This window comes from Eptatretus burgeri, chromosome 2, assembly GCF_056783735.1.
Source record: "Eptatretus burgeri isolate ZD-2024b chromosome 2, Ebu_testis_v1, whole genome shotgun sequence".
Lineage (NCBI taxonomy): Eukaryota > Metazoa > Chordata > Myxini > Myxiniformes > Myxinidae > Eptatretus > Eptatretus burgeri.
The window spans coordinates 47,711,674-47,729,125 of NC_140962.1; the positions used below are offsets into that span (position 1 = coordinate 47,711,674).

The 17,452-nt window shown below is 43.7% G+C and overlaps 1 protein-coding gene across 2 annotated transcripts in view; it reads right to left on the reverse strand.

Moving 5' to 3' along the window:
* The window catches only part of LOC147031988 (dedicator of cytokinesis protein 7-like), a 272,420-nt gene that overhangs the window by 179,327 nt on the left and 75,641 nt on the right, over positions 1 to 17,452 (reverse strand). For both annotated transcript variants that reach the window (XM_085869231.1, XM_085869229.1), the window contains exon 11: positions 10,441 to 10,603. In XM_085869231.1, coding sequence (XP_085725357.1) covers positions 10,441 to 10,603 — 163 coding nt within the window. The remainder of the gene's footprint in view (positions 1 to 10,440; positions 10,604 to 17,452) is intronic.

A 17,452-nucleotide genomic window follows, 5' to 3' on the forward strand; every position in this document is an offset into this window, starting at 1 on the left:
AGTGTCTCTGTCTGTCTGTTTCTCATTTGTGTTTCTCCCCTTGCCAGTTGTGCCCACCTCTCGTCTTGCTACCCTGCAATCAATTTTACCTTGGTCTTACGTGAGCCTGTCTTTTGCAGAGAGGGAAAAAAAAATCCCTTCTCACGATCTTTTCTACCAGCATTAAAAATAGCTAACCCAACCCTCCTCACATGTTACAGTGTTCTCGTTCTCTCTCGATCTCTCGTTTCCCCTCTATCAGCCATTCTCCCTCGATCTCCTCTTTTCTTGTTCATTCATTCCCTTGGTTGTTGTCCCCAAATGCAGCCCCACTACTCCATTGTCAGTTCATTGCCTTGTTATAGACGGGTCAATATACAACCAGAACAGCCGCACCCCCAAAAAATTGCAAATTTTTGTTTTATTGCATTTCCTTATATTTTAAGACTTACTTAGGAACATATCAAAAGTTGGACAGAAATGGACCATGGGAAAGTAAAAATTTTTGACATGATAAAAATGGCACAAAACCATGCACGATTCACTTCGTCGAAAACGAACCACGATGCAGATTATTCCATGGTATATTTCCTCCTAATATATATATATATATCTTACATAAATATCTCGGTTTCAGGGGCGGAGAATGCTCTGATGGCATTCAATGTATATGGCCAAAGTAAATTGACTGCATGCTTCGAAAAGATCTCATTTTTGTATTTTCAGAGATAGAAAATGAACTCTTTATATGGTAAAGAGACCTGCCCTTTATGCCAAAGGGGATTGGACTGTGAGGAAACGGTATTAGTTCGTGAGAAAGGAGCAGAAGGCATCAACTGTGCAAGTGCCGAAAGGGGTGTTGACATCAGAATTCTAGCTGGTACCAGTGTTCACAAATCATGCCGAGTGAATCACATAAACAATACAGTGAATCACATACAACCACACGTCAGGTTGTTGGCAACATTGTGGAAGTTGACCCTGTGTTTCAAGAACAAGTGGCAGAACTGGAGCGACTGTACATTTCCCTGGAGACTGTCGAAAGTGACTCTATAGAGTCTGTGTTGCAATCAGAGTGCATTCATTTCATTGACAATAGATTGAATCAGGAAAGGAATAAACTTGCAAAGGACTCGAAAACCAGTGCACTTTGGATCAACTACCAGCGTATGTTGGGAATTGCAAGGGCACTTGTGGCAGCTGATCGGACGGAGTCCTGGGAGATGCATCTCCAAGCCATATCAGCTTGCTTGCCGATATTTGCAGCTGCTGGCCATCCCAATTACCTGAAGTCAGCTCGACTCTATCTCGAGAAGATGCTTGCGTTAGAGGATGACAACCCTGAGGTTCATCAGAAGTTCCAATCTGGTTATCATGTAATCTGACGCAGTGACCAATACTGGGCTGGCCTCGGCTCTGATCTTGTGATAGAACAGACATTAACGCGCTCACTGAAAAGCCAAGGGGGGCTGACTCGAGGAAGTGGGATGTCAGAGCACCAGAGAGCAGTTTGGACTCTGTCTTCAACCATATCGTCCTCCTACAACCTTGCTATGCAAGAACTGACCTCGAGTAGCTACTCAACAAGTGAACAACATAAGGAGTTGACAACATCCAGGGTGAGTCGAGATGAAGCTGATCGTGGCAAAGTTGCCGAAAAACTGGACAGCTTCACACCATTTTCTGATGACAAGTCATTGCGCAATATCATCACAGGGGTTACTGCAAATGAGGATGTCAATGTTCATGACCTATTCAAAGTAGGTAGTGACATTGTCAAGAAGATGGATGATCACCCAGCTTACTCCTATTCACACAAAAGGAGTTCTAAAGTCAAGACACTTGCATCCAGCAGGGCAGTCAAAGTTGCTGAGAACCGCACAATAGATCCAGCGTTACTATTCCAGAGGTTCTTAGTCGTGTCACAGACGGGAGATCTCCAGATAGGTGAAGTGATGAAATATGAACTCTGCCCATACCCAATGTCTCTTTTTGAGGCAAAAAACATCCTGCGCCAGCCAGATAAACCATAGTTGGCGGAGGCAATAAGGAATTATGCTACAACCAAATCTGACAATGCTGTCAACCAGACAGTTCCAGGAACAGATCACTATGTTCTTGACAGGGGATCACTTATTCACCGCTTAAAGTGGACAGAGGGATTCACCTACAGTTCCATTGCAGATGAATATGCCTCATTTACAGTCAGACACTATGGCAAAGCTACTGTTGTGTTTGATGGTTATGAGGCTGGGCCAAGCACAAAGGACTGTTCTCATAAACGTCGGAATAGAAACAATAATGCCACCAAGGTTAACATTATGGAGTCAACAAAATTTGTTGGGAAAAAGGAGGACTTTCTGTCAAATGAGTCAAACAAGCAGGCAATGATACTGTTGATTATAGAGGTGTTACGCAAGGAAGGCTGTGAGGTGATCCAAGCAGAGGGAGATGCTGATGTTGAGATTGCAAAAGCGGCCGTCGCAAATGCGGCTTCCAGATCTACAACCCTCATTGGAGAAGGTACAGATCTCCTTCTCCTCCTGCTCTTCTATATGGTGGAGACAAACTGCATTGAACTCTATTTCCTTTCTGACGAGGCAAAATCAAATGTCGACAATATCAAAGTCCTTCAGCAGATACTTGGAAATGCAGTCTGCAGAGATATATTGTTCCTTCATGCATTAACTGGCTGTGACGCAACGTCTCGTGTCTTTGGGATTGGAAAGAAGTCAGGGTTTCAAAGAATCATCAAGAAAGAAAAGGGAACTGATAGACAGCTCAAAGGTGTTCTGTAAACCACAGCAGAGTCAGGATGTTATTGAAACTGCAGGCTGCAGAGCAATGGTGGCATTGTTTAAAGCAAATCAGAATGACTCATTGGCATCGATCAGATACAACATTCTCTGCAAAAAGGTTGTAAGGGCGAAGGCATTTGTCACTCCTGAAAGACTGCCCCCGACATCCGCTGCCTGCAAGTTTCATTCTCTGTGGACCGATTACCAGGTAATGGAATGGATGGGCCTTTGTTGTGGAATGGAGCCAACGGAGTGGGGATGGAAGGTAGAAGGAGGAAAACTTGTTCCAGTGATGACAGACAAAAGCCCTGCTCCAGACATACTACTTCAGATGATTCACTGCAACTGTTCAGGGGGGTGCAAAACACTAAGGTGTTCATGTAGGAAGCATGGATTAGAATGCACCAGTGCGTGTGACATTGCCAGGACAGCAACTGTGACAATATGAGTGTTGAACCAGACATAGAGGAGGAGGAGGAGGAGGACGATGAAACTGGAATCTAAGACTAGAAGGCATATGGTACTTCCACATGTGTCAAAATTGTCCAATTTTTTATATGTTGCTTTCCATGTCATAGACTGGCAGAAACAATCAAAGAACATATATTTGTGCAAATATTTACTTTAAATTGCGAATGTTCTCAGGCTTAGCACTGCATAAACTACCAGCAACGATCATAATACAAATATTGGTGCAAAATTAACTTTAAATTGTTAGTGGTCTGATGATTATCAGTCAATTTTTTGACGTTTTATCTGCCGCAGCCATCTTGCTTTCTGACGTCACTGAGGGACTTTCCCATGCGTCAAAATTGTCCAACTTTTAATATGTTGTCTTCCACATCATAAACTACTAGAAATAAGCATAAAACAAAAATTTGCAATTTTTTGGGGGTCAGGCAGTATATTGACCGGTCTATTAGGTAATCATTTGCATAACTATGTCGCTCATTATCATTTCTGGTCTTCATGTGCAGTGTATTTTCCCTCATGTGATGTATCATTTATTTAATTAATTATCCATTGAAAGCATTTACAGTGCCTTTTGAATGGCTCATGTGGCAGATATAATCGATGCTATACAATTCCTGTGGATTATCATCAAAACTTGAGGGTTCTCCAAAGAACAGAATCAACACATTATGAAGGTACTTTGTTAAATTCCATATCCATGAGTATTATTAACCTTAAACTGTACAGTCTACTGCTGTCCATATTTACTAGGCGAAAACATTTTTTTTTTTGGCAAGTATGGTGGTCAGCAGCATTTGTCTGTGTTTGTTACTCGTCCAAAAATGTTTGTTTTTGTTTTTTTGACAAATATGTTGATCGCCTCCGTTTGTGTGCGCGTGCGTGCGTGTGTTTGTCCGCGAAACCTCCAGCCCAAACCGTTCAACCGATTGTTCTGAAATTTTCAAAGATTAATGTCACCAACCATGTGATAGTTCCGCATTGAAATTTCATAAAATTCGGTCGACCAAAAAGGTCTACATAGGCCAATAGGTCAATTTGAGCCAGATTTTCTAAAATCCTCAAATTTCATCCGATTAACTTGAAATTTGAACAGGATTTGCACATCAGGTCAATTAATTCAACCACCTATTAGTTTTGAGGTTAATATCGGTCAAAAGGTCAACATAGGCCATAAGGTCAACCCAACATAGGAAAAAAAATTTGATTGTTTTCTAAAAGTCAATTTTCATCCGATTGACTTGAAATTTGAAGACCATTTGTGTATCAGGTCGCTGAATTCAACCACCTATGAATTTTGAGATCAACATGGGGACAAAAGGCCAATTTGGGCAAAATTTTCTAAAATCCTCAACAACTTGAAATTTGAAGAGAATTTGCACATCAGGTCACAGAATTCAACAACTGATTAAATTTGAGGTAAACAGGCCAAAAGGTCAAAATAGCCCAAAAGGCAAATTTGGGCCAAATTTTCATCCAATTTATTTGAAATTTGAAAAGGATTTAAAGATCAAGTCACAGAATTCAACTACCTATTAAATTTGAGGTAAACTTAGGCCAAAAGGTCAAAATAGCCCAAAAGGCCAATTTGAGCCAAATTTTATAAAATCCTCAATTTTCATCCGATTGACTTGAAATTTGAAAAGGATTTAAAGATCAAGTCACTGAATTCAACCACCTATTATTTTTGAGGTAACCATATGCCAGAGGTCAACAAAGACCAGATTTCTAAAAACCTTAAATTAAATGCGATTAATTTGAAATTTGAAGAGCATTTACATATCAGGTGACTGAATTCAAACACCTATTCTTTTTTAGGTCAATATCAGCCAATACGTCAATATAGGCCAAAACGACAACACGGGCAACCTTTTCAAAATGGTCAATTTTCATCCGATCAACTTGACTTTTTAACAGGATTTTAATACCAGGTCAATGAATTCAAGCACCATTAAATTTTTAGGTCAAAAGGTCAACACAGGCCTAATTTCTCAAATTGATAGATAGGGTCAAAAACTATATATATATATATATATATATATATATATATATATATATATATGTATATATATATATATATATATGTATATGTATCTCAAAAAGTTGTGGACGAGTTATGACAAAACAAGATGGATGAGTTGGGTTTTTTTGGGGGGGGGATGGGGGTTTGTATACAGAGTCGACGCTCGTATGAGAGCCAAAACAAAATGCACAGCAAGGGGGGCATGAGACAAGAAGGGTGGGAGAGGGGATGACAAAACAGTGGGGAACAGAGACATTTGGAGATCTGTGGAAGGGAGAAGGATGGGGCGGGGAACACGGGGTCTCCAAGATGGACATTACAGGGATTTTCAGGAAGGAAAGCAGGGAATTTGAGTGAGAGCGGTTTGGGGTGGTTTATCGGGGATAGAAAAGATCGAGGTTTTGGATGGGGGAAGATTATCGGGGGTGGTGGTGAACAGGTGTTTTGAAGGCCTGGAGGGAGGAGTGGGATTGAACAGAGTGTGGGAGTTTATTCCAAAGGCGGGGAAAAAAAGAGGAATGAAAGAGTGAAGGTGAGTCGCGATTATGGTAGTTTTACCAGAAGGGGGTTGTTGGCGGACCTTGAACGCCCTGCGGAAATGTGGTGGGGACATATCACAGACAAAGCGGGGGGTGGGGGGGGCGAGACCAGAGAGGAGACGGAAGAAGGCAGAAAGACCACCGACCTGCCTGCAGTGAGAGAGTGAGAGGCCCAAAGACTCAGCCTCTTCACGGGAGATACCAATGATCCTAAATGCCTTGGTTTCCACAGCGTGAAGCCGAGAAGGGTGAGGGTCAGGAGCACCAGCCAAGAGGGAAGAGCAGTACTCCATCAGGCTGCAGACGAAAACTTTGTATGTGGTCAAGAGCTCAGGTGGGCCGAGGAAGGACTTTGCACGACGGAGGATTGCCAGTTGGCGACTGGTTTTGGAGGCCAGGTTGGAAATGTGGCTTTCCCAGGAAAGATCATGGCAGATAGTGAGACTCAGAAGTTTGAATGAAAGGATTTCTTCCAGAAGACTGTTGAGAAAGTCGATGTGGGTTTTTTCTAAACGGTCTTTTCGGAGAGACATCGTGAGAGTGTGAGATTTGTCAGGATTGAAGGACATGTTCCATGTGTTGGCTCAGCTTGTGATTTTATCCAGATCTGCAGAGAGCGATGAAGCTCCGGCTTGCCAGTCTGAGGGATGACAGCTGGTACGGCAGAGGGTGGAGTCGTCAGCAAAGAGATAAAGAGGATTTTCCAGAGTCGGAGAGATCATTGATGAAAACAATAAAAGAACAGGGCCTAGAATGCTACCTTAAGAACTCCAGCCGGGACAGGAAGAGGGAATGAGAGAACTCCATATAGGGCCCACACGTTGGAGAGGAAGTCTGCGAGCCATGAGTGGAGATGGCCTTGGATACCATAGGAAGAGAGTTTGGTGAGCAGGGCAGGGTGGCAGACCATGTCAAAAGCACGCGATATGTCTGAGGATATGACTCTGATTTCATGTATGGCATTGAGGACCTCCATCCATTGTTGAGAGAGCAGAATCAGCATTTCCAGGGTGGAGTGACCTGGACTGAAACCAAATTGATGATCAGAAATCAAGCCATTGGAGAAGAGGAAGGATTTCATGTCTGAAGCGATGATGGATTCCATAACCTTGTTGATGTTATGGAGAAGGCTGATTAGTCTATAGTTGCAGGGAAATGTTTTTGCACCTTTTTATGCAGGGCAGTGATGTTTGCTGATTTCCAAGCAGATGGCAGATGACCTTGAGCAAATGAGAGGGTGAATAGGACAGAGAGAGGGTGAGCAAGAGCAGGTTTTTAGGACAAGTGGGCTGATGCCGTCTGTACTGGTTGCAGAATCTGAGTCGGGGTTTGACAGCAAGCTCTCCACCTTGTCAGCAGAAAAGGACACAGAGTCCAGGGACAGTTGGGTGCGACTGGGTAAGGTGGTACAGAAAGTGATGGGTTTCAGACACAAGATTTAGATGCAAACACCGAGTTTAGGCATTCAGCCTTTTCATGTGCGGTACCAGCAGTGCAGCAATTTGAGGTAAGGGAGGGGATGGAGGGGGAACATACACCAGAAACAGATTTGATTAGATGCCACCAGGATTTGGAGAGAGAGAGAAAGAGAGAAAGAGAGAAAGAGAGAAAGAGAGAAAGAGAGAAAGAGAGAAAGAGAGAAAGAGAGAAAGAGAGAAAGAGAGAAAGAGAAATCAGACTTGATATTCCAAAGACTGTTTTCTGGCTCTCCTGAGGGTAGATACACACTTGTTCTGAGCTTTATGGAAGGAACTGAGATTACTCTCTGTTGGGTTTGCTTTCCATGAGGCAAAGGCAAGTTGTTTCACGACAACTGCCTCACCACAAGCTTCAGTAAACCATGGGCGGGAGGAAGGGAAGGACAACTGAAGACGAGAGGGGATAAATCTGTGCATGAGGGAGAGCAAGTTTCTTTGAAAGAATTCCCAGGATGAGTTGATGTTGGAGAAAGCAGTGATGGAAGACTGCTTGGAGACCCTGCAGGTCAGCCTGAGTGAAATGCCAGACTCGACGGAGCTGAGGTGGTTCTCTTATAGCCGCCAGAGAGATGTTTACTTCACCAAGCACGTGGGCAGAAGAACCGATTGGAGCGGAGAAAGAACAGCAGATATTTTCAGGGAAATTTGTCAAAAACAGATCCAGAAGAGTTGGAGTCCCATTGGTTGAGATCCGAGTCAGGAAGCTAACCGATTGAGTCAGTCCCAATGAGTCACAGAAGTCTTTTTCTGAAGTGCCATGACAGGTGAGAGAGGTACCCACACGAGCCAACTGGCATGATGACAATTTGTCACCACATATGAGGAAGAGAGAGTTGGGATGAGAAGATAGAAGATGGTCCATGTTTTTGGATGGTGAGGTGTAAATGGGGTCATCACTGTTTGGTGGATAGTGCAGTACACGTATAAACATGAGGTGGGAGTGGAGGAGAATCCGTAGCCAGAGGTATTCCTGGGGGTGTGGGGAAGTGAGGGCAGTGCATGGAGATTGAGGAATAGAGTCTTTGATGAAGAGAGCAACTCCTCCACCAGGACGAGGCTCAGGTCTGTCATACAGGATGAGGGAGTCACCTGGGAGAGATACTTGGAGGTCTTGAAGGAGGAAAGTTTCTGTTCGGCAGATTATGTCTGGTTTGTCAGTGGCAACAACCTGAATGGAAAGATCTGTAAGGTTTGAGCGAAGACCCCGGATATTTGAGATCCACACTGTTCACGAAGAGGGAGGGGAGGAGGCTTTGGGTGCAGGTGAGGGAAGGGGAGGGGGAGCATAGGACAAGGGAGGAGGGGGGGAGGTAAGAAGAGTTGTTGAAAGCGTGTGGGGGATTGCAGAAGAGCTTGGGGAGGGGCTGGATGAGGAGCTAGGGAGTTGGATTTTTTCGGCAAGTTATGAAGGAGAGGTCGAATTAAGAGCAGTCTGTTGAAATAGAAAAAGAGTCGTGAATTATGATGCAGTAATGAGAACCACACGTGTGAAAGAGGAAGATGAAGCATTATAAGAGGAAGTTTTTATTATTTTATTTTTTTCATAAAGATTGCCTAAGATTAGGTAAAGGAAAGATCATGAGGTGAATGGTGAATCTGGATCGGAAACACAGAGGGTGGAAACGGATGACGTGGTTGCAGGAGAACCACGTGGTTACGGGAGGTGTATTGTTTAAAGTGAATTTATTTGTTATTATTATCTTTTTTTTTAAATTAGGATTGCATAAGTTTCAGAAAAGGAAAAAGTTGAAGTAAAATTGTGGAGGTGTATGGTGAATTTGGAACGGTAAACGCAGGGTGAAGCGGATGGATCGATGAAAAGTAACAGGGAGTGGGTGAAGAGACACGTGGTTACAGGAGGTGTATAGTTAGGAAGGATTCAAGGAAAATTATCATTCTTGATTGATTTTTGAAGGTTAGATAAGATTGGAGAATGGAAGGTTGAAGGAAGAAATCATGAAGATAATGGTGAGAGTGAGTCAGCTCAAATAGAAGAAAGATGGTGTGCCGGCAGAGGAAGAAGAAGAAGAAGGATCGGTACTTGTGGGTATGGGGGAAGAAAGGGTTGTTTTTTTTTTTGTTTTTTTTTTAATTCAAGACAAAGAGAGAGTGTGTTATTGGGACGGATAGACGGTGGGTATTGGGAAAAGTGGGGAAAATAGGAATTGATGGTCATAGGGAGAAAATACAATTAAACGATTGTTGTACACCTCAACCGGAAAAATGGGTAGGCCTCAAGGAGCCGGATAAGACAAGGTCGACGAAAACTCACAAAGTAGCATGTTTTTTGAAACAAAACCGAACTCGGAACACACAGCAAGCATGTCGGTGAAATAAACAGTAAAAACGTGACAAATAACGACTGGAAACTTAACTTTAAGAACGTCGGCAGAGACCCCTGAGAGTAGCTACCGTCACTCCAAACCCAGAACCGGAAGTTAGGTGACGAGAACAAGCACATTAGATTTTGGTTCGGATCCAATCCATCAGTGGGATACAAAATGTGAACTGTTCCACCTGGCAGAGGTATGCACTCTACCGAGTGCCGTTCTACTCTGTGCTGTTTTGCCAAGTGTCTCGCTGTGAGTGATTTTCATTTGTTGATTGTCACATAATTTTTGCCAACAGTTTTCAAGCAATCGTTTTGAAATTATTTGTGTGTGTAGGTGAAGGCCAAGGACGGCAATGCTAAATTTTGGTGAAGATCTGAATCCGGATCTGGATTCGAGAATTTTTCAGGTGATTCTTCACCATTGAGAGATGCGGCCAAAAACTATGTATAGCATGTTATCTCTAAAAGTTGTGGACAACTTGTGACAAAATGAGGTGGAAGAGTTGGTGAGGTGACAATAACAAGCTGAGTTGATTTTTGGTTAAGGTCCGGAATGAGATCCGACCTTGCAGTGGCATACAAAATGTAGACGATGCAGCCTGGCGGAGGTATGTTCTCAACCGAGTGCCGTTCCGTTTCGCCAAGTTTTCACTCTACGAGTGATTTTTCATTTTATTGTCGATCATAAGTATACAAAACAAGTAGCAAAATGTGTTCTGACATGGCAACTTGTAGGTTTAACAGTAATTACATTGAAAACCTTTTGGAATTTAAATGATGCATGTGAAATGTTGGAAAGTAGATGGTGCAACCATCATACCATTCTCTCCATCATGGTCCCCATGCTCCATGGACTTAGCACCGGTCACAACACTATGCAGGTGGATGGCAGTCCATGCAAATGGCATTCGAAAACGTCCCAGTCGTTGACAGATCATCTCCGCTTGCATCTTCAACCTGTCCAACTTATCCTTTGTCTGCGGCTGTAAAATGTTGCAAGGGGTTAATGCTAAAAGTTGTATTTTGCAAGTACTTTGGCTCCCCACCCTCCTCGCCTTAACAAGGAACTGCTCTTAAAAAGTTGTACTCTCAAATTTCTTAATAAGCAATTATAAAATTTTCAATTGATGCAAAGTACCGACAGTTCCCGAATTGTGATTAGGTGGTCATTGCCCTCCCATGGTAGGTCGAGGGGATTATAGGCTGAAATCAAATGAATTAATCCGACATAGAAATTGTGTTTTTTTCAATGCAAGGTAACTGCATGTAAAGATCACTGAACATAAAGTTTGTATCATAACTATATAATGGGGCTCTTTTCTTTCTGTCTGATACCACAAATTTAAATGGTTTGCTGGAGGAGCTTTCATCCACAGCCTGATGGAGTCCTGCTCTCCCATCTGGGCTGGTGCTCCTGCCTCTCACCTTTCTCAGCTTCACGCTGTGGAAACCAAGGCATTTTGGAACATTGGTATCTCCCGCGATGAAGCTGAGTCTTTGGGTCTCTCACTCTCTCACCGCAGGCAGGTCGGTGGTCTTTCTGTCTTCCACAGTCTCCTCTCTGGCCTTGCCTGCCCCCCCCCGCTCTGTCTGTGATCTATCGCCCCCCCCCCCCAATATTTCCGCATGGCGCTCGAGGTCTGCCAGCAGTGTCTGTGTCCATCTTATCATGTACCATCTTGTTTACCCCACTGTTGTGTACTTCCCTCTCCCACCCCTCGTGTCTCCTGCTTCCTTTGCTATAAGTTCTTCATGTTAGCTCTTATACGAGCCTCGATATTGTATCCAAAATAAAAAATATAAAAAACACGCAGGAAAATAATCACATAAAAGAGGTAACCATGTTGCCTAAAGGTCCCCAAAATATGGTTTCTGTCTGGGTAGCATATGTGGGGGAGAGGGTTCATGGTGGTGGGGAAGACCTCAATTCTCTCGTTGTTAATGTGTATTGTATAGTGCCACCCGGTGGTAGCTATTATTACAGATCATCTTCCTCTTACATAAACAAATAAAGTTGAAACAACCTGATAATAAGCATCACAGGCATATTAAAATCTCAGTAAGAATAATTTGAAATTTTCAAAATATTTTTAATTTTCAATAATTTTAAGTGGAAGTTCAAACCAAAGCATCCAACACCGAGCTCACGGTGAAGTGGAAGCGATTTTTGCTCACGCCAAATATAAACAGCAAGGATTGTTGAAGAAAGTGATGTTATCTTATTTCAAAGCAGATGGAAGATGATCTCAGGCAAATTTGGGTAATTTTGCAAGTACCGTACTCGAAAAAAAAAAAAAATCTCAAATTTCCCAAGATGCTGTTTGTAATGTATTGACACATACAATGAGAGATTGCCTTACTTACGCATACAATACATCTTACGACTGGCCACCCTTAGATGGTCACAGCACCATTGGAGTTGATCATGATGATTATTCTTCATCATCAGCAGAACAGAAGGTTGTCCTTAATGGAAACCATGACTTAGTGGTATGATAACTTGGCATCATGTACATGATATTGTTACGAATTTCGCCCGCCCGGCGTGCGATCGGCCACGTAACTCGAATCGCGACGCGTCGCCCACCGGAGCGGACAATTCAGTCGTGACCCTCTTGGAACTCCCGGCAAGGAGCTAGTCACGGGTGGGGGTTTAACCTCACCACAACCCAGTCTGCATTCTACCTGCGCGAAATAGGGTGAATCGCCGAAAGTCCATATACCTAAGTACCCACGCGGATAGCGTACCGAGGAGTTGTACCACGCCGCAGGTCGGCTCTGGACACGAACCGCTTAAGCAGCTCGTTCCGTGCTAAGGGGGATAACCGAGCGGAGTTATCGCCGACCTCGACGGTTCAGATTATTTACTGGGTGTCTAAACCCACTACCAATCCCTTCCGTGATGCAAGATGGAAACTTCAAACGAAGGAAAGGATGCAACGAAACGGGTCACAATTTAACAAGCACTTTTATTTCACACACACACACACACACACACACACACACACACACACACACACACACACACACACACACACACACACACACACACACACACACACACACACACACACACACACACACACACACACACACACGGCAAGCACGTATTCACAGCCATACAGTTGGAATGCACATACAACAGTCAAAGCAATGAAAGCAACGCAGAGCTACAACTGAATAAAGCAATGTACAAGCACTTATTCAGGTTTACTTAAAAGACTGGCACCACACACACATTTACACAAAAAGCAAATTCAAGCCACCTTCATAGGCAAGGGGGCAGACAGATCCGTGGACCAAATGTACATGAGACCTGGGTAAGCGGCCAGGTCCAAGAGACCGAAGGGGTCTTACCCACGCCCTCATGGCGTGATGGCGGGCTAGCCGCAATGTCAGCGTAACGTGCCTGACTCTGTTCCCCTGGCGTGGTCGGTGAGCTTCTTTCGGCCGTGCGTTGGTCGGTCGATACCATGGTTGGGGTGGGGAACGGACGGGGTTACCGGCGCTATCTCAGCGCGGATGGGGGAAATTGTTGATGCTCGGGGTGGAGAGGACTGGCGGACGCTCCGTCCCGCTAGCGGGGCCTTGGGACCGCACCGACTCCGGCAAACTCTCGCCCCTGAGCCCTCTTCCGCGTCCCTGCTTCACTCCGCGACTCGTCACTCGACCCAGCAACGACAACCTCAACGACGACTTTCGTCTTCACTCGGCCAGCCCAGCCAGCACAGCACCGCACAGCTCAGCACAACCCAACACACGCGAGTCACCTTGTGCTCGCATATTTATAGACCGGGGGAGGAGCGTGTATGCCAATTCGCAGATCAAAACGCGCTTGGGGGCGGGGCCACACCACCCGATGTTTAGCCATTGGTCGGGCAAAAGGGGGCGTGAGCCTCTCCTGATCCGATTTCCCTCTTACAAAGGCATCCATTTGTACTCGCGGCTCGACGCGTTCGGCAACAATCACTGAACGGGCCCTGGACAGCATGACGTTCGGTGTTGGCAGGTGGTGTGGTTGCTGGTTGTGGAAGGAGAAAGGTGAAGGTGGTGGGGGTTTGCTGTGGTGGTTTGGTTGTTGGCGGGCGTCGTTTGAGAATGGCGGTGAAGCGATGTTTGCGGGATGGAGTTGTGGAGGTAAAGAGGCGAAGGTGGCGGTGTTTGAGTTGTTGGCAGGCGTCGTTTGGGAATGGCGGTGAAGCGATGTTTGCGGGATGGAGTTGTGGAGGTAAAGAGGCAAAGGTGGCGGTGTTTGAGTTGTTGGGGGACTTATTGGTCCAAAATAACGACAGAGAAAGAAAAATGGCTAACTCAAAGCGTCGCAGTCCGGATGAATCACACATATTCCCTCTAAACAACGGGTGTGGAATAACTACACATGAACTTATCGATATATCTAACCTGAGGACCTTTCTGGTGTATTGTAAATTTCCACAGCCGTAACAATATATATATATATATATATATATATATATATATATATATATATATATATATATATATATATATATATATATATAACTGGTATATATATAACTGGTATATAATAACTTGGCATCATGACAAAGTTTGATGACATTTTTAGTGTTTCTCATGGATAAATTGGCAAGTTTTCCATCCTGTTTGGCAACGGCCGCTTATAATTGGACCCTTGGAGATAGATAGCATTGGTAATCTGAGCAGTTTATCTGTACTTTGCTCCCAATATGCTTTCTATAGAATAAGCAATGCCTAAAGTCTGTGTAACAACAGCTTCCCATTTCCAATATGGTGACCACTCACATTTGGTCGTCCTCTGAGAATATTTCACTGCACCATTTAGTGTAAGCTAAGAGCCCCTTTGCAGAGAAACGACAAAATTTACATATTCAATTACCTCCCTAGCTCCAATCACCTTTCCTGATGTAGAGGTCCCCTCCATCCAAAGTCCATGAAATGTAAACATATATTTTTTTTTCCACAAGGATCTATCTGGACTCCCAGGGAAGCTAAATGACAAAGGGCAGCAGATGTAAAACAACCAAAGTGCATGAGGGGGAGGAGGGGGTAGTAGAGACACAGACAAAGAATAAAGGAGAAATAACATGAAAATGAGAAACGATGACCTGGGGAGGAACAGAATGGGAAAGAATTAGTGTGCGTCGAAGAGAATGTTAATGTGCATGGGTGAATGCATAAAGTTGGGATGGGCAGCACATTTGAAAGGCTGAAGTGAACAGGATGACACAACATACAGAGAAAGACTATTCAAAAACACCACTTCTTCTTAGGTTTTGAAATGGTCTTCAAAAATACCACCACTCAGAAGTTTTGAAAAATAGACACAGGATATCGAGTAAGCGGCTGAAAGCAAAGGGTTGTGAGGTCATGTTTTCTTGGATTCTCCCAAGATTAGGAAATGATATAGAAATTATGAGCAGAGCAATAGACGTCAACCAATGGCTGGAAGAATGGTGGAGGGAGGAAGGTTTTACATTTATGAAGCAGTGGGAATCATTTAGGGGACAAAGGGAGTGTTTCCGGAATGATGGCCGTATGTTAAATAGAAAGGGGGTAGCAAGGTTTGCAGTGGGAATTGAGGAAGGAATTCAGGCTTTTTTAGGTCAGCGGAGGGTGGGGAAGCTATTAAGGAAGGAACAGATGAAGTAATTGTGATGAGTAAGGCTAGGCAGGAAAATAGAATTTCTGGAAGGGAAAATTTAAATATATTCTATACCAATGCCAGAATTTTAAATAATAAGATGGAAGAGCTTGAAACCAAAGTACTGTAGATAGCAAGGAGTACGATATAGTTGCAGTGAGTGAGACATGGTTTAAGGAGGAGAGTAACTGGAGGACAGAAATCGAAGGCTACAAGATGTATCGGTGTGATAGGAAGGAGAATAGGAGGAGTAGTAGCAATCTGAGTAAAGGAGTGACATTAATGAAGTAATAAATGTTGAAGATTCTGTATGGGTAGAGATTAGAGATTGTAAAAACAGTAAGATACTGGAAGGATGATTTTATAAGGCTCCGGGTGTGAAGGAAGAGGAGGAAGGAGGAGTACGTGGAGAATTCAAAAGGGCATGTGGTCAGGGAAGAGTATTGATTACAGGGGATTTTAACTTGCCACGGATAGATTGTGTCCAGGAATGGGGAAAGGGCAGAGTAGATGAGGATTTCCTCGTTTTAATCCAGGATTGCTTTTTAACCCAGTTTCTAGATAAGCCCACAAGGGGGAGTGCAGTGTTCGACCTCCTTTGAAGTAACGATCCCAATATGATGGAGGAGGTGGAGGTCAGGGAGCATTTAGGAGCAAGTGACCATAACATTGCGTGTGCAAAGATTCTGTTGAGGGTTAGAGTTCAGGATAGTAGGGTAAGGCTATTAGGTTTCAGGAAGGCAAACTTTGAGGGTATGAGGAGAGAGTTGGGTGATGTAGATTGGGAGACTAACAGGAGGACAATCAGCATCAGAGAAATGGGAAACCTTCAAGGACCAAATGTGTAGAGTGCAGAGTAAGTCCATTCTAATGAGGTGTAAAACTAGAAACAGAAAGAGGTCAGGGTGGTTGAGTAGTGAGATAAGGAACGCTATTAAGGAGAAGCAGAAGGCATTTATTAGGTTTAAAATAACAGGACTGGAGTTAGATTTATATCACTATCGAAGTAAACAGAGGAAAGTTAAGAAAATAACTCGGTAAGCCAAAAGAGAGGATGAGAAGGACATGGCTAAGAATATTAAACATAATAACAAGGCTTTCTTTAAGTATATCAGGGGAAAAGAACAGTTCAGGACCAGTGTGGGCCCATTGAGGAATAGCACCAGGAGAGTGGTTAGTGATGAAGTTTGAGATGGCAGGCTTATTCAACAGGTATTTTGCTTTAACTTTTACACAAGAACAGTCAGGAGAATTGCCAATTGCTGAGAGTATCTATCAAGGAGGTGAGGAAGGGCTTTTACAGAAGATCCAGGTTGGAGTGACGGAAGTAAGTTAACAGCTCGGTAATCTCAGAGAAGATAAGGCTCCGGGTCCGGATAATATGCACCCGAGAGTATTGATGGAGGTGGCTGAGCAGGTAAGCGAGATGTTAACGGATATTTTCAATAGTTCACTGGAGTCAGGACAGGTACCGGAGGATCGGAGAGTCACAAATGTAACACCATTATTTAAGAAAGGATCCAGAGAAGAATTGGGAAACTACAGACCTGTTACTTTGACTTCAGTTGTGGGGAAGGTGTTGGAGACATTAATTAAGGACCGGATGAGGAACCATTGAAACAAATACAAACTCATTAAAGGTAGTCAGCATGGGTTTACCAAAGGTAGTTCCTGTTTAACAAATCTTTTAGAGTTCGAGGAAGCAGTGTCTGATTGGGTGGATGATGGAAAGGCAGTGGACATAGTATATCTAGACTTTAAGAAGGCATTTGATAAGGTACCACATCGGAGGTTGTTGGCCAAAGTGAGGGCTTGTGGAGTGGCTGGTCAGGTAGCTAACTGGATTCCAAACTGGCTTCGTGGTAGGAAGCAAAGAGTGGCTGTGAGTGGGAGGATGCAAGTCCTGGGGTACCTCAGGGATCAGGACTCGGACCATTACTATTCATTATTTACATCAACGATTTGGATAGAGGGGTAAGAGTAAGCTTTCCAAATTTGCAGATGACACAAAGCTTGGAGGTAATGTGGATAGCAGAGGGGGTGGTGATCAGATTCAGGAAAATATTGATACTTGTATGGATTGGGCAAAATATTGGCAGATGGAATTTAACCTGAGCAAGTGTAAAGTGTTGGGGATGGGAAAGAACACTGAAAATAGCGATTACAGGAAGCAAGGGGTAATTTTGGAGCT